Source organism: Eupeodes corollae, chromosome 1 (genome assembly GCF_945859685.1).
Source record: "Eupeodes corollae chromosome 1, idEupCoro1.1, whole genome shotgun sequence".
Lineage (NCBI taxonomy): Eukaryota > Metazoa > Arthropoda > Insecta > Diptera > Syrphidae > Eupeodes > Eupeodes corollae.
In genome coordinates, this window is record NC_079147.1 from 213,546,251 (window position 1) to 213,568,528 (window position 22,278).

The 22,278-nt window shown below is 33.2% G+C and overlaps 1 protein-coding gene across 1 annotated transcript; it reads right to left on the minus strand.

Moving 5' to 3' along the window:
* Positions 1 to 568: 568 nt before the first annotated feature.
* On the minus strand, positions 569 to 11,876 carry LOC129940173 (ras-related protein Rab-9B). The gene is made up of 3 exons (XM_056048428.1): positions 11,246 to 11,876; positions 10,916 to 11,110; positions 569 to 1,908 (listed from the first exon to the last, which is right to left on the minus strand). Exons 1-3 carry the CDS (start codon positions 11,435 to 11,437, stop codon positions 1,579 to 1,581), a joined length of 717 nt encoding a protein of 238 aa, XP_055904403.1. The 5' UTR covers positions 11,438 to 11,876; the 3' UTR covers positions 569 to 1,578.
* Between the last annotated feature and the right edge of the window lie 10,402 nt (positions 11,877 to 22,278).

Here is a 22,278-nt window from a genome sequence, read left to right on the forward strand (position 1 = left end):
GACAAAAATATAAAAACTAATGTTTGCAAATTTGTAAAAATGTAATTCAACAATTTTAAGCACCAAGCTAAATAATTTTAAAAAAGCTTTACTCATCCGACAGATTTTACTTTGTTTTAAAATTTTCTTAGAAACCACTTCAAATACTTTCGTCGGGCTTAGTAGTCAAGTCAACAAAACAGCTTACCTGTTGAAAATTTCTTTGGTTTATTCGTTAAGTTTCTTTATTGCTGAGCCAATTCTTTGCAGGTTTTGTAGTTATTGTTCTTTTTAATTTGTTACAGTTTTGATCTTTCTTAAAAGAACTTTATCCATTTTTTGATGTTTACTTTACAATTCTGAGATCTCACGATATTTTGCTAAGCAGCGGAAACAAACCAAATCCTGTATATCGCGTCTAAAGCTTTTTACAATTCTGTATTTCTTTCTATTCTTTTCCAATTTATTCATCAAACTAAAAAATATTATTTGTCTAAAATCTTAAATTTAGAACATTTCTACGTTTTTTTTGTTTAATTGTTTAATTTACAATAAAAAGCAACTATTTGTTTTTATTTTTTATTATAACATTTATATTTTCATTGTGCTTTATTTTTGTTAGTGCTTTGTTTTGTGTAGTTTTTAGTTTTTGTATTTTATTTGCTAAGCAACAAAATTCAGTTTTTCTTTGTTTGGTTTTATTACCAAGTTTAGATTAATAATATTATTTTTGTTTTTAACAAAAGAAGGCACAAATAACAAACACAAAAATTCTTTGGATTTTGGATTCAATACTGTAATTATTTGAAAATCTCAGAATAGATCTTTGGGGTGAGACAGTTTAAACAATGTTAAAACGAAAAAAAGAAAGATTTTAAAAGTTTTAAGAGTGATGGACCGTAGAACTTCTGCTCTTGAAGCTAACTTTTTTTGTTAAATGCTTTAATCTATAAAAATTGATTTACAATAAGACTTTTGGAGAACATTCACTGAACACGTGAATATGTGTGAATATTTTCTAGCTTTAAAAATTCTTGTAAACAATAATTGATTCATATCAAAGAAAGAAAATCCTCCATCAATAAAACCCCTTATCACTTAAAAAAGAAGCTCTACTTTTTTAGCCTCAATTTGTTGAGCTCAGTGACCGTCCACTTTTTGATTATTGATCTACAAAAATTTAATCAAAATCAAAAGTTGCTTAAGCAAAGCATTTGTTTATTGTAATTGATTATGAAAGAGTTTTGTAAACGGTGGTAGTGGTGATAGTAGTATGGTATATAATTTAATAGTGAGGGTTGTAGAAATAGGGTAAAGTAGTTTATAAAAAAATACAAATATTTTTTGGTTTTCAAATTCCAACATTTTTGTTTGTTAAGTTTTTTTTTTAATGTCACATCATATCATCAATGAGTACTTTCAGTTATTCTTAACTTAACTGAATTTATTTCTTATAAATCCTTCAATCCACTCATATCGTTGTATTTATAAAGAATTTTAAATAATTATTTTTTTTGTTATATAAAATATTCTTTCATTAGTTTTTCTTTTTGTTTTTGTGTGTCTATTATTTAATAATATAAATTTTGTTTTTATGTATTAATTTCTTTGCCTTGTTCTAGGTGAATTTCTATTTGATGATGATGATGTATTTTTTTCAGCATCACCTAATACAGCTGAACTACAACAAAATCGACTTGTTGGTAATCTTATAGCTCTGGTTAAGTCAATTGTATCGCCATTCTGACGCATTTCACGTTCTGTTGCTTTTTCTAATTTTTGCCAATGTCTAACGGCCAATGTAAATGCTTCAGTTACATTTGTTGCTGTTTTCGATGATGTTTCAATAAGGCTGGCAATTTTATATTCATTACACCATTCTTCAACTTCTTCAGCAGTTACTTGTCGACTTTGTTCTTCCATATCGTTCTAAAACAAAAACCAAGAATTAGAATTTTCATTTAAAAGATAAAAACAAGCCTAAAAATGTTCTATAAAGAGACACCCGCTTAAACCATATTTTTGTCGCGTATTTAAAAAGCAAAACCCAATATTAGCTGATGATAACTTGTGGATATAATTTCCTTAGGGAATTTTTTCAGTCTTCGAAAATAAAATTACTCGAAAGAAATGATAACTTTTCATTAAAATTACAAGTATTGAGTAATTGCCCTTTTTCCATTACAATCGAATTAAAATGTAATTGAAAAACCTTTTAATTATCAGTATAATTATAATTGAAAAAAATAACTTACTAATTAGCTACATGCAATTGAAAACTGAAGTGGGTTTATTCATGTTCTTGAGGGAGAGCACTTTTAAATTCATAGTCAAGATAGTTGATTTTTTTTTATTAATTTGAAGCAATACACATAAAAGAACTTGACATTTCAGGAAATTATTTAGAATATTATGAAATGTTACTGACGAAAATAATATTTAATTACATTTTTCGCACATATACAGATATGGACATTAAAATAGAAACACCAAACAGAGTTTTAAAAATTCAATTTTTTATTGATTTAAGAAGATTTTTTTTTTTCAAGTTTGGTTTTCATTTTCTTATTTTTTTTTCAAACTAAAATTACCCATTATTTATACGAAAATTATATCTTAAAATATTTTAAATTCATAAATGTAAAAAAGGAACACATTTCGTGAACAAATTAAATTAAATGCAAAGCTATTCTGGATATTAAAATTATTATTTTTTATATCTGGTAGTTTGGCCCTTAGCTTTAATTACAGTGTGACATCTGCTAATCAAATGGGGTGCCTTACAACTCTCAACCATTCCTGTGTGCGAGTGCTGTTGTCAGGAATGGAAGGGACCTACAATTTTAGGACGAATCCGAACGGCTAGTTTGAGAAAGCACTTTTTCATGACAAGAATTACTCTTGAAGGATTTGTCAATTCCTCGCAAGAGGCATTACCCGCGAAAATTATTTTTTTTAAATTAAGGTGGCACAGGCAGGGATTGAACCCAAGACCCCTTGCATGACAGTCCAATCCATCTGCTAATCATTGAGTCAAATAATCGGCGGCAACTGTCAATTGAAATATTGTACCATTCCTGTTGAACCATCCTTCACAGTTCAGCTTTATTTTTTGTTAAATATTTCCCAACCGCGCATTTAAAATCACACCCAAAATGTTCTATGGGATTTAAGTCAGGCGATTGGGAAGGCCATTCCAATACGCTGATTTTTTGTTTTTTAAAATACTTTCTAGCAGATTCGGTTGTGTGCTTAGGGTCGTTGTCCTGCTGTAGAACATATTTGAGAGGCATGTTCTCGTCGCATAAGGCAGCATCGAATCCTTCATGATATTCACCTTTAAATTTTGATGCATTTTGCCTTCAATCAAATGTATTGCTCAAACGCCATACCCAAAGTATAGAACTGCCGCCAAAACTCTTGACCGTTTTCTAGATGTTTTTGGGATTTAGTTCTTTCAAACGGTTTGTCTGTCATCACTTCCGAACAAATTTATCTTTGTTTCGTCCATCCACAAAACATTTGTTTTCATTAGAACATTCTTGCGATCCTTCTAAGCAAATTAGCTTTAACAAGTCTTCTACCAACAGTGCTGGAAGTTATTTGAAGCTGTAGTTTGCTTTTTTTCCCTTGAAGATTTGTAAGGATCTTTTTTTAGGCGCAAATTATCTTTCAGTCTTCTTTTGGGGTTGTTTTGGTTGGTTTTCCAAGCTGTTTTTTGGCTCTCAGTAGTCAAATTGCTTTTGCAAACAACTTGGAAGATCTGCTCATTATCTATGAATTTTCCACAAAGATTTTCCCTCATATCGTTATACTAAAATGACAGCTTTATCTTCTAGGGAACAATGCTTACCGCGAACCATGTTTTCTTAGAATTTATTGTAATATTATTATTTAAATTTACTTCCTTATGAACTTATTGTTTTATAAAAGTAAACAAAAATTGTAAAAACTAATATTTTTTAAATAGTTAAATATTTAGATCTGTATGTGTTTCTATTTTAATGTCCACCAAAAACACAGTCTTAACTAAGGAACGGTTCATCTTCAAAAAATCAATAAACTAAAAAAAATTAAACCCATGTTATTTTGCATAAGAGTATCTAACTTCTTTTTTTTTTGATAAAGGTAGAAACTACTTCAGATGCATTATGTTGTTTTAATTTGGTTTTACTCTTAGCAACTGTCTCTGTGTCTATTTTAATGTCCATATCTGTATTTCAAAAGTTTCATAAATCAAAAACACATTTTTTCAAATTATGCCTGATATAAATTGTCGATTTTAGATGTAAACTTAAAATCCAATGTGCTTTGACAGAAATTAACTATTTTTAGTTGTGATGCGGTTCTTGTTGTAACAGTTGTGCAAAAAATATCAAAAACGTGTTCTAATTTGAATTCTAACGTTTAAGTGGTAACATTTTCTGTGGAAATAATTTTGTTTCATTTTGAGTTGTGATTTTTAAGTTTTATTGAAGGCAAGTTCAGACGACATAATGGACTTGAAGTTAAGGCAAGTTTCTAGTATCTGACTGGGCAAATGCCAAGAAATGGGCAAGTTCAGACAATGCAGTAAATGAAGTTGTGCAGAAAATAAAAAAATTATAGAGTAATACAGTTCAGCTTTTAGTTTAATGAAAAAATATGGTTAACTGTCATTTTGACAAAACTAGAACTTGTCTAACATTCAATTCCCTTATGTCGTTTGAAACTTCTCAAAGTCCCTTCGATTAAGGCAACCTAATTGGCTGCGGTCAATCTAGTGTCGGATAGGGTATCTTGGGTAGGTGGATTTTTAGATACCTTATTGAACGAGTGGGATAGCTGTACAAAATAAAAACAACTAAGATAAAACATTTACCAACCATTGTTAAAATGAATTATTTCAGATACCGTGTTTAGGAAAACTACACAACGAAATACAAATATTCCAGACTCAAATGGAACTGTATGCAACTGCCTTTAGTTGGAGTTCGAGAAATTCTTATTCCATGGTTTAGTTTTCCTAAACACGGGAGCTGAAATAACTAATTTTTTTTATAAATACGGGTGTTGATGTTGATTCAACTGGTTTGTCGTACGATGATGAATTGATAGGTGCGTAACAATTTGATAAATAAGACATAACCTTAATCTGTAATCTATATAAAATTTCCTGTTAGCTCAATTGGAATTCTATATGATTAATAATTTACTTGCGAAATCTCCGCTTTTAAGCGATTTATGTTTAACAGAAAACTATCCTAACAGAAACGAGAACTATTATGAAGTGACAATACCTAGATATCATTTCCGAATGAGCAGAAGTTGCTTTGCGGTAAGATTTTGATTTGGTTTGTTCACAGTAGATAAAATTTTAGCTTAATGGTGTGCCCAACGCAAGAACTTTTGTTGCATGATATATCCGTTTGGTTATCCAACGCTTATTTAAAAACCATTCAAGGGGCACCATTAACTAGAATAGCCAATAAAATGTGAACAAACTAGTCTTGATATCTATAATGAATTGCTTGTTAACGATTTCAAATTATTAGGATCTCTTGCACAAAGTGCAGCAAAATAAAAGAACTTTTAACTTGCAGAAAAAAATGTTGTTTTTTGTTTGGATCTTGAGTAAGCAAGAAAGTTTCTTATCAGCTGGAGACAGGTTCAATTTAGCTAAGAGTTCTGCTTATTTTGCATTCATCGAAATTATCCAAGTGGTATGTTCAACATCCTCAAATACAACTTCAACTAACATTTTGTTTTGTTTACCAACAAATACAAAAAGCTGAAATTAATTTTCAAGTTTCTTGAAATTCAACCATGTGTTGAATCAGCTGTTCTGTCAGATACCTACATACCCCAGAAATTCTTGGATACCTTTGGATTTCTTTTTTAACATCTCAGCTGTTTTTGATCAGCTATTATTTTACACGTAGAACACTAGCAAAAAGGTATCCGGATACCCTATCTGTCCTGGAAACTCCTGGATAACAAAAGTATTCATTTTTATACAGATGGATCCAAGACAAATGAGGGAGTTGGTAGTGGTGTGTACTCAGAAAAGCTTAATCTAAGCATCTCATTCCGTCTCCCTAATCATTGTAGCGTTTTCCAAGCTTGGCTAAGAGAAAACGTGCTATCAACTTCTGATATCCGTATCTTCTCTGAGAGTCAGGCGGCTATTAAATATCTTGACGGTGTCTCAATCAAATCTCAAACAGCCCTCGACTGTCGATATTCTCTTATGGAGATGGCGCAGCAATTTAACATTCACCTATGTTGGGTGTCGGGCCACAGAGACATCGCGGGAAATTGTATAGCCGATGAACTCGCTAAAAATGGAACCGTCATTCCTATTTCACCTGAAAGAGGAGATAGGTATACCGATAGCTATACATGTAAACTCATTTTAAAAGAAACAGTTTTGCGATAGCAAATTCTAGGTGGCACAATTTACCAACATGTGCAGCAACAAAACTGATATGGCTTTTATTGGACCTAAAGCGCTTTATTTGTTATCTTAAAGTAGACTTCATATTAGCTTCCTAGTAGGTGTCCTTACGGGACACTGTCTTATAGGCAGAAATACGACTTAGTGTATGCTCAAATTACTTCTGCAGGAGCTGTATGGACGAAGAAGAAGAGGAAACAATCTCTCACCTTCTTTGCACTTGCCCTGCTCTTTCACTAAGACGCTATCTTCATCTGGGAGACTACTCCTTTGATAATCCAGTGAACTAGCTTTAAAGACGATATCAAATATCTTCTTCGTTTTATAAAAAGCTAACAATGGTTCGTCTAGTAGGAAGTAATTCTCTAGATTCATGTGGTATCACAATGGCCTTTTCTTTTGGCCTAAGTGTGTGGATTCTGAATCCGCAGCCACTTTAACCTAACTTAACCAAGGCCAAACAAAAATATTACATAGTTTACCAATACACAGTACATAGTGATGAAAGTGAATTCAAAATAATGTAAAAATAGCACAACTACGAGACCTAAATTTTTTTGTAATATGAATCTCTTGCCAACCTTTAACTACTTTAGTAGTGTATTTTGGCTTATATACCGCTTTCAGAGGTATTCTAACATAGGAACGAGATCCTTAGAACTTTGCTCCATTTCTCTGCTGCCTTGCAAATACTAAACACTTTTTAGCATGTTTTGGAGTTAAAAGCGTTACTTTTATGTTACTGATAAGTTTTGTTCCCTCAATCGGTGGAGATCGATTTCCACGTAATTTGAAATATTCAGCTCTTTCTTGGGTTCAGTGGCAGGCTTAAAGGGATTGGTATGGCTTCATCGGAGAAAGCGACTAATGAGAGATTTCGTCATAACTGGTTTTCATCTACGACTTTCAGTTTTAGTGTGTATGTTAATAAATTTCGAATCTTTGTTGAAACAATCAATAACATGTCGAACTTTTGCATAACTTTTACCTTCCGAGATCATATTTTTAATAAATTCAGGCTTTTTGGTTAATGCTTTTCACGGCCCATTGTCTTTGAAAAACTGTAAATTGTATGTTTTAAATGAAGAAACCAATTAAACATGAACAAATTTAAACACTTCACCGAAAATATTTTTCTATTCACTCACATAAAGAGGTACAAATTAAACCTGCACCAGTGGTGCTATTTTTTGTACTAATACTGTATGTGTCATCATGAAAAATAAAGAAACGATTTTCTGTCAAACAAAAATGTAGACTTAATTGTAATTTAAAAATAAGTCGGACAAACGAACAGAATTTATTATAAGAAATTTTTATCAAATCAAACCAAAATACTACGATCATTGAAGTTACAACTCAACATTCTATTTAAAGGTAAACAATAAGTTTATTTAACCAGATTTTCGGATCGAAGTTTGAACATTAAATTTTATGTTCCGAAAAAGGACCAATGCGATCTTTTCGAATCACTCAAAGGGTTAACCTTTAAACTCTTCAAATATAAATGTGAAATACATATATCAAAATCGAATGATAATTGCAGAAGAAATTGCAATAAATAATATGTTTAAATTGAATGTTGAAAATAATTACAAAGGTTTTCACGTTAATTCGAAAGAAATTTGGCATAAACGTTTAGGACATACAACGAATGCTAATATCGAAAATCTTGCTTTAAAAAATTCGTATGAAGTAGAAATTATCAGAACATCAAAAGATAAGAAATGCGTTTCGTGCATACAAGGAAAACAAGCAAAATTACCCTTTACAAAATCTAAGAGTGTTACAGCTGAAATACTAGAATTAGTTCATACAGACGTTTGTGGTCCAATGGAACAAAAATCAATGGAAGGTGCGCTTTATTTTGTTTTGTTTTTGGATGATTTTTTGTTTATATGATGAAGCATAAATCTGAAGTTTCAAATATTTTCAAGAAATCAAGGAAATAAAAGGGATATGCGTACAAAGTGGTATAATTCATCAAACTTCAGCACCACAGCAAAATGGTAAGGCTGAACGGATGAATGAATCTTGTTAAAAAGGCACGATCTTTAATAACATATGCAAATTTAAAAAAAATATACTGGGCAGAGGCAACTAATCTGCGTACCTCTTGAACAAAACACCTTTAAAGCATTTAAAAAATAGTTTACCAGAAGTGATATGGACCGGAATTAAACAGAATTTGAAATATTTAAGGGTATTTGCATGTGTAGCAATGGCTTTAGTACCAAAAGAAAAGCGTGAGAAGTGGGATTTGAGTCAGGAAAATGTATGATGTAAGGATACTGTGAAAATACCAAAGCTTACAGACATATCCATTTATAAGAAAAATAGTCATCAGACGAAAATTAATATTTCTAGAAGATCAAATGTATTTTTCAATTAATAAAGAAAAGAGAATAATGAGTCATATAATCGGGATTTAGTGAAGATATGTGTGCTAAGAAATCCTGTTATTCCAAACTTGAAAGAAGAAGATGAACTATCAAAAATTGAATCGGATAACAACGAAAAAGAAAATCAAATTCTTAAACGATCAACTAGAATTCGTATATCAGGTGGTATGACGGATTATGTACCATTTTTAGCAAATCAGAATGTTGAAAACCTACGTACAAATTACGATAAAGCAATTTCCAGTCTTAACAGAGAAAAATGGATGGAAGCTAATGAAGAGGAACATAAATCATTAATTGAGAACAATACATGGAAGATCGTTCATTTACCTAAAGGTAAGGAAACTTTAACTACTAATTGGATTTGTACTATTAAACGCAATGAAAAAGGGAATATATTAAGATATAAGGCAAGATTAGTTGCCATGGGTTGTGCGCAATGAAACGGTAGACTGTCAAGAAACATATTCATCTGTGATGCGATATAGTTCGTTGAGATATCTTTTAGCTCAAGCTTTGAAATTTAAAATGCATATCGACAATTTCGATTCCACCACAGCGTTTTTATAGGCGATCTTAACGATGAAATATATTGAAAACAGACCAATGTATATACATTTTAAATAATGATCCAACAAAAATGCTTATTTTAACGGTATATGTAGATGATTTGTTAATTTTTTGGACAAACGAAAATATACGAAATTCTTTGATAAATCATCTTAAGAAAATTTTTAAAATGAAGGAACTTGGAGAAGCAAAATCATTTTTGGGGTTTTTGATTTCAATAAATCGGAAACAATATATTTGAAAATTGTTAGATTAATTTGGTATGACAAATTGTAATCCAGTTTCTTTTTCAATGGATGTGAATGTTTAATTGTCAAAAGAGTCCGTCGAAAGATAAATTTTAGATGACAAAATTTCCCTATCAAGAGCTTATTGGGAGTTTATTATTTGCATCTCAGTTAACGCTGCCAGATAAAAGCTATGCAGTGAATAATTTGAGCATATTTTACAACAATCCTTGGCATGAATACTGGTTAGCGGCAAAAAGAATTCTGAGATACTTGAAGTGGACAATGGACTTAAAATTAACTTACAAGAATAATGAATTTGAAGATTCGAAAGTAAAAGGCTATTGCGATATATATTTTTAAAATGGCGCTATTTTCTGGGGATCAAAAAAGGAAATAACAACTGCACTGTTTACCTGCTTAGCAGAAATCAAGTCTATGAAGCTCTATGCATCAAAGGATTGGAACAAGAAATTTTTAATAAACAAATCGAAGAAAAAGATATATGTAAACATATAGCGACACTATAGTTAAAAATAAAATCATCCTTAAAACTATTTCTTCAGATAAAATGATTGCTTACATTTTAACAAAACCTTTCCCTGTAGTTACAATTAAAATATTAAATTCATTAATGGGACTTTGTTAATATATAGAATTTTAGTGGCGACGTTGAAATTGAAAATTAAATATACTTGTTTTTTTTTTTCGTTTATAATAGTTTGCTATGTATGTACCTTGAATTATTTTGTTTTTAATTTCTAACTTCTATATTATTATCCTTGAATATCTTAAACACAAAGGACGTGTTTTTCATCAAGTTTAATAATCTAAATTCTTCAATTACATTTTAAAGCAATTGAAAAATTGTATGGAGATTTTATATACAAGTAATTTTAATTGAATTTTCTTATAATCATCCCAACTCTACACTAGGTTCTTAATTTCCGATATTATAAATTCAAATTTCAAATTCTAAGATCCCAATATGAGAAAAACTTAGAGGTAAATGTTTAATTTGATTGACCATCGAGTACCTATGCACTCATTAGTTCATTGCTTTTGAAGTTTAAAACTTATCAATTTTCATAAAAACTGCAAACTGTCTTTTATCTCCTCGCCACACCGACACCGATAACGACAGACCACGTTTGAGGCCACGATACAAATTTGTATTGGTAATCTAAACTAAACTATTGATCGCTGCTGCGTAAATAGCTACAGTGACGTCATTTTTGATAGTACAACCTACCTACGTTCTCTGTATTGCTATTGCACACGTAGTTGAATAAAAGATTTACCTTATTTCCCACAACAATAAAGGGAAACTGGTCCGCATTGACATCAGCATAACGCAGGAATTCATCTCGCCACAACTTAAGCCCCTTAAAGCTGTCGCGGTCGTTGACAGCATAGCACAATAAACAAACATCCGATCCTCGATAGAATGGTGTTCGTAGAGCCCTAAATCGCTCTTGCCCAGCAGTGTCCCAGATCTAGAATTTTACAAGAACAACAAATATTAAAATTCACCCCCGCCATCTCGAACTAATTGCTCCCAATTGATTGATGAACACAGAAAAGGTCAGCTGAACACTTTGTGTGACTGTATCATTGTTTGTTTGACTAACCTGCAAAGTGTATTTCTCGCCATCGACTTCGATGTCTTTGTTCATGAACTCAACGCCAATGGTGTGAAAATTATTTTCCTCATAGCGATTGGATACGAATCGGTTCATGAGACAGCTTTTGCCTACACCTCCATCGCCTAGGATCACAACCTTCAGGAGGATGGTTTTATTGGGTGGTCGCATGTTCGTCATATTGCCGCTGGAAATGCTATCACTACTGCTGTTGTTTTCATAAATTTCAAACAGTCTGCTTGTCCTAGTCGATTGCTGATTTTTTTTTCGCTTATTGCTGGATTGCTGGATGACCTGGAAGCTAGTCGAAGTTTTTCTGATTTTATTTCTCTTTCACCAGCTAATTGAAATTAATTAGCAAATTTTATGTTTTTCTGATGAAAATGTTAGACTTTTCTTTGTGTTCTGATATCACGGAACTATGTTAATGGAAATTGGAAAACTTTAGAGGATATTTATTCTTTTCGAATATAGACTTTTGGGGGTGAGAAAAAAAAGAACCTTTTGTGATTTGCCTTGTTTCTTTTAATAAACAGAAACACAACAGTGAAAGAGAGCTAAGCTAGAACGAACGCAAGCAAACAACAAAAAATCGACGTTGATCTGTTTTGTGTGGCTGTGGGGTTGAAAAATAAAAATTCCAAAACAGACTTGAGATTGACGTTTCCTCTTTTTCTTTCTGTCAGCTGCTGTCAATTGCTGGCAAATGTCGAATACTTGGGCTTTGTTCACAATAGAGAGACGGGGATGTTATAAATTATTGAATTGTTTTATAAATTGTAAACACTACTATTTCGATTTCTGTGTGGCATTGACAGCTTTTTTGGGCCAGTGATAGTTTTCATGGCTCAACTTTCCATTACCGCAGCACGAATTTCGACTCGCGGTTTTTTTTATTCGATAGATATGTGCAAATAAATAATAACTATAGCAATTTTAGAGCGAGGAAACGTTTATTTCTATTTTTAATTAATTTTTAAAGTTCACTTTTTTCCATACAAAACACTCAAAAATGGTTGATTTTGACATTTCTTCCCTGTTTTTTGTTCAGTGTTGCCACACTTGTTTTTTTTACTTGGTAAATTCTTTTATTTTAGTGCTCAAATGGAAAAGTACTTTGCATATACCCAAACTCGCACCCACCCCAAATCCTATAGTGACCCCAAGCAGGGGGTCATACCTAGCTGTTAGTACGTCGTGCTATCAATTAAAAAAAACTTGTTTTAGGCTCAAAAAATGCAATACAAAAAAAGTAGGGTTAAGTCCGAAAAAGAAAATATTTTTTTTTATGACTTAAAGTTGTTTCCTCGCCCTAATATTTAAAACATGTTCTATTGAGACCCCTACCTAACTGTACAAACAAAATCAGAAGGAAATTCGTGCTGCGGTAATGGAAAGTCGCCCCGTTTTCATCATTGGAGTTAATCATTGAAATTGTTGACCATTCAAACTACCAATATCAAATTTTTTAAACTCCAAATCGCAGAATAAAAAACGAAACAAAATGAGAAATTTAATGAAGGAAATAAAAAAGAATTAAATATTTAAGTTCTTCCGAAAGAAAATATTTGAAAAATTGATTCCAGAGTGTTGACAGCAAACACAAACATTTTGTTTATATATGTATCTGAAAATACAAACGTTTCTGAGATCTAAGAATATACATATTTCTTGAAAGTTTAAATTTCTGACATTGAACAAAAATTCCGAATAAAAGCTATTGAATTTTTTGACATAATACAATCAGCTGGGACTCATTCATCCATTTCTTTAACCTTATCTTAAAATTCGTTTAAAACTCTCTAGAAGGGTGAAATCCGCTAAAAAAAGGTTACCTTAAGTGTTCAGTTATGTCAACTAGGTCCCTAGCTTAGCTAGCTGTCTCCAGTTTTACACGCCAAGTTTTTTGACGTCTTCACCCACCTGCATGCACCACCTGAGTTGCGGTCTTCCTCTTCTGCGCCGCCGTCCCTCGGGATTGGAATCGAAGACCTTCCGGGTTCGAGCGTTGATATCCGCTCTACATGACCCAGCCATCTAAGTCGTAGGATTTTAATTCTGTTTACTAGGTCAGTGTCGCTGTACAGTCCGTACAGTTCGTCGTTATGTATATCTTTGCCTCCATTCTCTATCTATGCAGACTGGACCAAAATCACACGAAGAATTTTTCTCTCGAAGCATACTAAGACACTCTTAGCATATATAATACGCTTGATAGAACAAATGTTTCATACCGCTGACACTCTTATCATTGGGCAGGTTCGAACAACATAAGTGACTTTATTTGTAGTCCACTCCATTGTTTGAACGCACATTTTGATCAAGGGAGCTAAATAGTTTTTCAAGTGTCATAAATGTAAAACTCAGAACTTTACTTCACTAATTTCTTCCTCAAGTCCATCGTAGAAAAACTACCAAAGACGTGATTGTCAATAAAACACTCCTCAGATAAGCTACAAGTCCATCACGATTTGTATTGTGTATTGTAAAGAAATATTACTTATTGCTTTTCCAACTTTACAAGGAAAAAAATAATTATGCAATAAAGTTCAGTTTTCAGTCAAATGAAAAAAAAAACAATTGATTTTCATTTTGAAATAAGCAGACTTGACTAGATTGTTAGGGAGACTTTTTTTAATAACTTTCCAATCTATTTTCCAATTAATTTGTCTTAATTGGGAAAGCAATTTTTGGCCTAATTCGCGTAACTTTCAAGTCTCTTATATTGTTTGAACCTGCCCATTGCTAAAGAATTAGAATTCCCGGGAGGGCAATTACAGCTATCATTGGTTTTTATTATTAAAAACAATCATTGGAATTTTGTAATAGGCCGTTTATTGCTATAATGGCAAATTTTTGTCATTAAAAAGCTACCTTTTTAAAATCTTTACCTAAACTACTTTGTAAAAATTAATTTTTGGAAAATCTTAAATTTATCACTTTCGTTGTTTCAAAAATACTTTTTGGAGTTAATTTTTACTGTCAATGTTGAATCCGACCTTTCATCATAACTTTCTGCTCAAATTTTAAAAACTTCCGTTTTCAAAGTTATTTTCATATTTTGCAATATACAGGGTTATCCATTTTGCAGTTTCAAAAGTAAACGTAAGTAAAACACATATAAAATATTTTTTTTCATGATATTTTTTTATTATAAAGTTTAATTTTTGACTTTATATGTGAATCACTACAATTTTAATTTTCGACCCATTTTTGACGCATACATATTGTGTGATATCTCATCCATAACTTGACAAATGTTACTTTTTAAGTGCTCAAGACTTAATAGTTTATCCGCATAAACGTGGTATTTCGCGTTGTTTCACAAAAAAGTCCAGCAGTGTCAAATCGCATGATCCTGGTGGCACAGTTGATATCGCCACGACGAGAAATTACGGCGAAGAAATATCTCTGACAATAAAACCATAGTTTTGTGGCATGTTGCACCGTCTTATTGAAACCACATATTCTCCAAGTCATATTCTTCAATATCATGCTTAAAAAGTCGTTCCATCGTGGTTTTCGAAAATGTAAGATCCTCCGGACCAAAGAGCGCACCAAACAGTGACTTTTTGTGGATGAATGATTTTCAGAACCCCAAATACGATAATTTTGTTTATTAACATACCCACCGATACCTAGTGAGAAATGTGCTTCGTCGCTGAAGAAAATTTTGTTCGAAAAATCGGCGTCCACCTTCTATGTGCGTCAAGGAATAAGGCAAGGAGATGTCTTGTTACCAATTCTTGCTGGCGATGTGATGACTGCCACAGTGTGGGTACAAATGAAAGGCACGGTATCCAATGGAGTCTGTTTGACAAGCTTAGCCACATAGATTAAGCTGACGATATATGTCTTAAATCAGATGTGCCATACGCTCTAATTGAATGGAGAGGTGGCTGGCTTAAGTATTAACACAAATTAGACCAAAGTAATGACCTCGGGCCAAAGCACACAAGTTATCCAACGTCAAATCAGTGCTGTTACATGCTTCTGAAACATGGAAATGCTCTGCCAACATCTCGAGCAGACCACAAGCTTTCGTTAATCGTTGTCTGCGCTCTATTCTGAAGATCCCGTGGCGGCAAACCATATCTAAAGTTGAGCTGTGGAATAGGACTGGACAGAAAAAATTGGACGTAGACATCATGAAACGGAAATGGCGTTGGATAGGCCATACACTGAGGAAACCTGACGACAATATAGCAAAACAATCCGTCCAATGGAATCCCCAGGGTAATAGACGCGTTTGAAGACCAAAGATAACTTGAAGGTCATCACTCATCAGTTTGAAGGAGGCTCGGTCTCAAGTATTCAATCGTGGCCATAGCTGAGGTCAGTTGCGGTGAATCGCGATAGGTGGAAGGATCTTGTTGCTGCCCTATGCTCCATGGGGAGTTCAAGCGCTGCTGTACTTACAGCGACAACATATATAAGCGGTATTTTTAGTGATACGAGCGAAACGATGATGACTTGTGTCTAACAATATCTGTAACCAATCTAATCTCTTCAAATTTCTTCACAATAACCATAATCTCCTCTTAAAGCAGAATCACCATTTTAGTAAGTTTTAACAATCTTTATGCGCTGTGCCCTAGTTAAGTGATCCGTTTTCATAATTTCAGACTTTCAACTGAAAAAAAAAATTGGTTTAAGAACTTAGTTTGACAGACCTAAACTTTTGAAACTGCAAAATGGAAAAGCAGCTATATATAGCAATAAATTATTTTATTTATTATTTATGATATGATTTATTAATGTATTCTGTTTTTTTTACTTGTTTGGAGTTTCAATAAATTATATGATGAACATGCGGAAATCGAGTTCTGCTTTTGTTGTTCTCTATAATGAAAGCTTAAGAGCGGAATTTTACAAAAATACAGTGTTTTTAGATAATATTTTGCTCATACAGCATTTTAAGGAGAAGAATTTTGAGATACAGTATTTTGGCAACACAGTATTTTGAGATATAGTATTTTAACCATACAGTATTATGAATATACACTATGATACAGAATTTTAACCATACAGGGTTTTAAAATACAGCCTTTCGACCCGCTCTCCTCGGAATGATTTCAATGATAGATAAAACTGGTCCCTGAAACACTGTTTGATAGGTGTCGAGTTTATTAACCCTGTGATTTATGTGACCTTCTGATTTTTAAAATGATCAAGACATAAAATCAAAACATCAAAAAAATTAAATTTACCTAAGCTACTTGTCAGAGAAATCTATATGAAGTTTTAGAAAAACGCGAATCTATCGCTTTCGTGGTTTTAAAAAAATACTTTTTAGAATTAATTATTATATAAAAAACTTCATATTGTACCCTTGTACCGTAGCTAGGCTAGAAACAACCAAAGGAAGTTTCTGGCTGGTGTCGGCGTATCTTGGGCATGACCACGTTGGCCCTCTCCCTGAAAAAACCCTGGAGAAAGTCGTCGCTGAAGCGGAAAGGCAAAGGATCCGCCTAATTATTGGGAGCGATGCTAACGCTCATCATACTGTATGGGGCAGTACGAATATCAAGGACAGAGTTGAGTCTCTTTTTCCAAAGAACACTCGTTCTCTGATCATAGATATATCCAGTTCAATATAAATGTGGATGATAACCCGAGTCCATTGACTTTTCGAAACTATCGGAAAACTGACTGGGCTTCATACAGGAACTCATTACAGAGTTTACTATAGAACCTGGACTATATAGTCCTTCCTCTAACGCTAATAAACTTGACAACAAAGTCAATCACCTTACCTCAGCTATGAACAGATCGCTAGAAATTGCTTGTCCACTTGTACACATAAGAGGAAAGAGGAAACCACAATAATGGGCCTCAGAGCTTGACTCGCTCAGGAAGGAATGCAGGAAACTTTTCAACCGGGCCAAAGCTGCAAGACTAGCCTCTGATTGGGACTCCTACAAAGAATCCCTAAGAATCTACAAGAAGGCACTAAGGAAATCCAAGCGATCTTCTTGGCGGTCCTTCTGTGCCATGATAGAAGAAACTTCTAAAGCCTCTAGATTACGGAAAATTCTTTCAACTAATCCAGCTATGCCAAGCTGCTTGAAAAATACAGACGGCTCCTGGACAAATTCAAGTAATGAATCGCTGAACTTACTATTGGACACTCACTTTCCTGGCAGTTCTCTTACCGAAACTTGCAACAGTTATATACGTTCAAATTCAAATATAACATATCCACAAGGTCTGATCACAAAGGATAAGCTACAATGGGCTTTCAACAGCTTCAAACCATTTAAAACTGCAGGACCAGATGGAATAATACCAGCCGAATTACAAAAGACTTCTGATATAATTGCACCAATCCTTGAGGCAATTTTTACCAGCTGTCTTTACCTGGTCCATGTCAATCCTAAAAATCTACGACCTTTAAGTCCATCTTCATTCCTTCTTAAGACCTTCTAAAGATTGATTAATATCCATTTAAGGGCACGTATCTATACAAGACTTCTGTCTTCGTCTCAACATGCCTGCTATAAAGGTAAATCGGTGCAAACAGCGTTACACACTTTAGTACGCACCATCGAATAGTCTCTACAAACTCTATAACAGTCCATAACTGTCGATAATCTCTAATGGAGATGGCGCAACAGTTTAATATTCACCTTTGCTGGGTGCCGGGCGATAGAGACATTCCAGGTAACTGTAAGGCAGATGAACTCGCCAGGAACGGTACACTACAGCCCATCCTACCACGTTTGGCAAGTACTGGCATACCAATCGCTACTTGAAAACTGTTGCTAATGCAAACGCTGCGAGAAGGGCAGGCACCAAGTGGAACAACATCACCACGTGTCAAGCCACAAAAAACATCTGGCCAACACTGGATTTAAAACGTTCAAGGTGCTTGCTCCCTCTAAGCAGATCGCATATAAGCTCGATAATAGTTGTCATAGTAGTACCCGTGGCATGATGGTTAGTGCGTTGGACTGTCATGCCAGAGGTCTTGGGTTCGATCCCTGCCTATGCCATCTAAAGTCTTTTCACGGGTACTGCCTCTTGCGAGGAATTGACAAATTCTCCGAGAGTAACTCTTGTCATGAAAAAGTGCTTTCTCGAATTAGCCGTTCGGAATCGGCATATAAACTGTAGGTCCCCTCCATTCCTGACAACATTACTCGCACACAGGAATGGTTGAGAGTTGTAAGTCACTAGGCCCTGGTTCTTCATGGACTGTTGCGCCACCCAATTTATTTATTTTTAATAGTTGTCATAACCGGACACTGTCTAATAGGAAAGCACGCCACGAGACTAGGCGTATCCTCAAATGACTTTTGCAGAAGCTGTATGGACGAGGAAGAGGAAGAAACGGTTCTTCATCTTCTCTGCACATGCCCTGCTCTAGCTCGAAAACGCAAGAATTACCTAGGAGTATTCTTCTTTAACGATCTAAACGATCTAAATCATATCGGTATAATCAGCCTCTTACGTTTCGTAAGGGACTCAAGCTGGTTGAGCTTAGGAGGAGCCTCAAGATTCATGTGGTATCACAATGGGCCATTAAACTGGCCTAAGTGTGTCCGTTTCCATCTTGGACAGCCACTATAACCTAACCTAACCTAACCCTTGTTTAGGGGACATATACTTAACAAAAACAAACATTACTTTTAAACCGTTTTAATTTTTTTTACGTTAAAACTATGTTAGCATACTTAAATACTTCAGCGTTTGTTTAAGAATTATGTTTGTGTGAAGTGAATTCCAACAACATTTTTTTTTATTTTATGAATTACTATAACGATTTCAACAAAACATTGAAGCCTTGGATTGAGAAAACTATAAAGAATTATATTAAAACAAAAAACAACTTCATGAGTAATCGAATTTTTAAGAGTAATGTCTCAAAAACCTAACGTGGTTTAAATTAAGGTCATACAAACCCATCAGAAAAATGCAATTTCACTACCCGTGTATGAATACTACCGTTAAAAGTTAAAGTAGAATCTTACTACGGGCAGGTTTTTGACATTTATACGAGTCTCAAATGAATTTTATGTTATTTTGTTCTGAAATGTTAGTACGATTGATATTACATTTGTATCTCGATGGCTGTGTTCGTTCAGTAGTTGTGCGTTGGAAATCATGTGTTTTCCATTGGGGACAAAACCAATCTGTTACTGTTGATATTATTTAGTTTTGTTAATGAAAATGAACTAACAGGACTTATTTTGCAAGAGAAAACAATAGAAAAGATAATTAAGTTTTGCTATGTATCCACCAAAGGTTTATCTCAGTTTAGATTTAATAAATCTTTTTGGTGTTTCCACCGCATAAGAAGATTTAAAAATGATTAAATTTGACAGCACTTTCTAAAATGCAAATGGTGTTTCGATGATGAAGTGCAAGTGAGATAGTTTGATTCGTGTTAAACAATGAAGAACTGAATAGTTCAGCTCCATATAAGAATATGCCACCTACTCAATGTGCAATTTTTTTTTAATTTGATTAAAACAAAACTATATTTTTTGTACACAAACATGCAAATAAACAGACATCTGTGAAACCAACTCCTAGACACAGGGTTTTCTTCACAAATGTTGACTGGACTCCGATCCCCGACCGGTATCGAGTCAAATCAAGCTCATTTCAACTCCATTCAGGTATATAAAGATTTGAGGAGAGCTTCAAGCTCACTTTAAGACCACATGTTAATGTAGTAGTCTACGAACAAACCTCCTTCTTGAAGCTTTTATTGTATGTCAAAGATGCAATTGTTAAGTGAACTTTTTTTATAGGATCTCAATTTCCAGATGTTTTCTTACCATTTCTTCTCGAAAATTGTCCATTTTGTTAGTTTTTTTTGGTGAAGTTAATTTTAGCCTTTGATTTTCACAAAACTTTCTTGTGTTTGTGTTTTTTTTTATTATCATTCTGACAGGTCTTCTTGTACAAATTTTTAAATACAAAATCTGATTACTTGGGAATTTTCTACTATGCTATTTATAGAATCCCAAAAAAACACGGGTATTATTAGGAACAAAACTATGTACATATGTCGATAATTATCAAAATACCTGACCTCTACATAACCGTGTATAAAAGAATGCTACGAATTTAATTTGAATCTAAAAATCAGCATCTTACCTTGTACAAATCTGGTTTGGACTCTTGGTCAATTTTGGGGAGGGATATTTGAGCCTACTTAATTTCAGAATTTTTGATAACAAAAAACCGTTGTTAAAACAGAAGAAAGTGCATCACGATAAATGAGTATTAATTTGTCCCGCTAATAAATTATCCCCACCTTGCCATCAAAATAATAAAATGATTGATTTTATTTGAAGAAATCAATATTAAACCAAAGGAAATGTTTTTATTTTCGTTGTTTATTTGATCTTTAAATGCTTTTGGAGAGAAATTTTCGTGTGCCAGACCAGACCAGGCCAGGCCAAGACACTTTCATTTTGAAATTAGATTGAACAGAATTCCATCTTATAGCGCCACAAATGGTATACAACTACAACATGCCTGCGATAAATGATATATGAAGACAGATTTAAGCGTTGAGAGCGCGTACAATGATTAATGATTACATTTTTCTGGGAAACTCATATCATAACCTGTACTGCACAATGCACCTATTACATAGATATGGATGGCTAAATGGAAACCTATAACACTTCGACTTCCAGTATGATTTTATTTAGGATGTTGCTAACAGTAGCACAAACAAAAACTATGAGTACACGATTTTGTTTGCTTGCTTCCATTTTCGGTTAACTAATTGAAAATCAAGATTATTATTGTTGTGATTACTTTTTGAGATATTTTTATTTGATAGTAATTGCGATTGCTGCAAGTTTATTATTTTATTATTATTATTGTCGCGTCACGAAGTCATATAGCATGGAATGGCATGTTGATGTTGAGTACCTAGATATTTAGTAGTTGGAAAATTTATTTGACATTTTTCTTAAAAAGTGAAAAGAAAATCCCATTTTTACTTTTTAGGTAAGTTTTCATTCGCATATTCAGGTAAAAGTGAGAAGTGTCACGATTTTTAGAAACTATTTGAACTAAATGAGTTCTCATTGAAAATGTGAAAATATAGTTTATGACTTTTTCATTCTGAAGATTATGAAGTTTTTCTTAAATTTTAAGCTTGAATTTTTAGGGGCTAGTTATAGCCGTGATTGAAATCAATCCCGAACATTTATGAATTTAAAAAAATTCAAATTCATTTTAGAACCATTTTTTGCTGAAGGAAGTTCATTTTTCTGAAGAGCTAATTTCCTTTAAAAAACACACTTAAAAAGGTATAAATCTTCCGTAGCTTGGTTTTCCTAAAACTAAAGCGAACAGATGATTCATAAATTATGCGTAAGATTTTTCTTAAAATTATGATATTTTCCGTAAAAACTCAGTATTTAATTCTCTGTATGCGTGTAAACAAGCCTAATTAAAATTCACATCTATTCGTCGACATTACAAATACAACAATGTAAAGAAATGAGAAACACAAATACGTGATAAATTTAATTTTTTCGATATCAAAACTCATACTTTTTTTATTTTGAGAAAAAATAACAGCTGCTAATGACCGATTTGCCATTTTAGAAATGTCATATTAAAAGTGTCATTCAAAGCAATCTCGAAGCAGGTCCAACGTAACGCAGACTGAAGCTGAAGCGTGTTTGTGTTTCAGCCATTATATCTTCATGTAGAGTGTTTTTGGTTCTGATTTGTGGTTCAATTTTATACAATTATAATGACACATTTCTGTCAGAAAAAAAAACCGGTAGATTTTAATAGTGACATTTATTTTCAATGATATCTTTAAGCGGCCTGTCAAAAAAATTCCTTAAGAATTTTAGGGCGGTCTATACGCAAGTCAAATAATGCTTGCCAAGCATGTGTAAGTTATAGTGAAAAAGTACCACTCTGTGTATGCTTGAAGAAAAATCTAAATCTTTTGATTGGATGGATGACAAATTTTATTCTTGAACTTGTAGAAAACTATCGTTGCCTGCCGGTTTTATGGAATAACCAAGAAATAC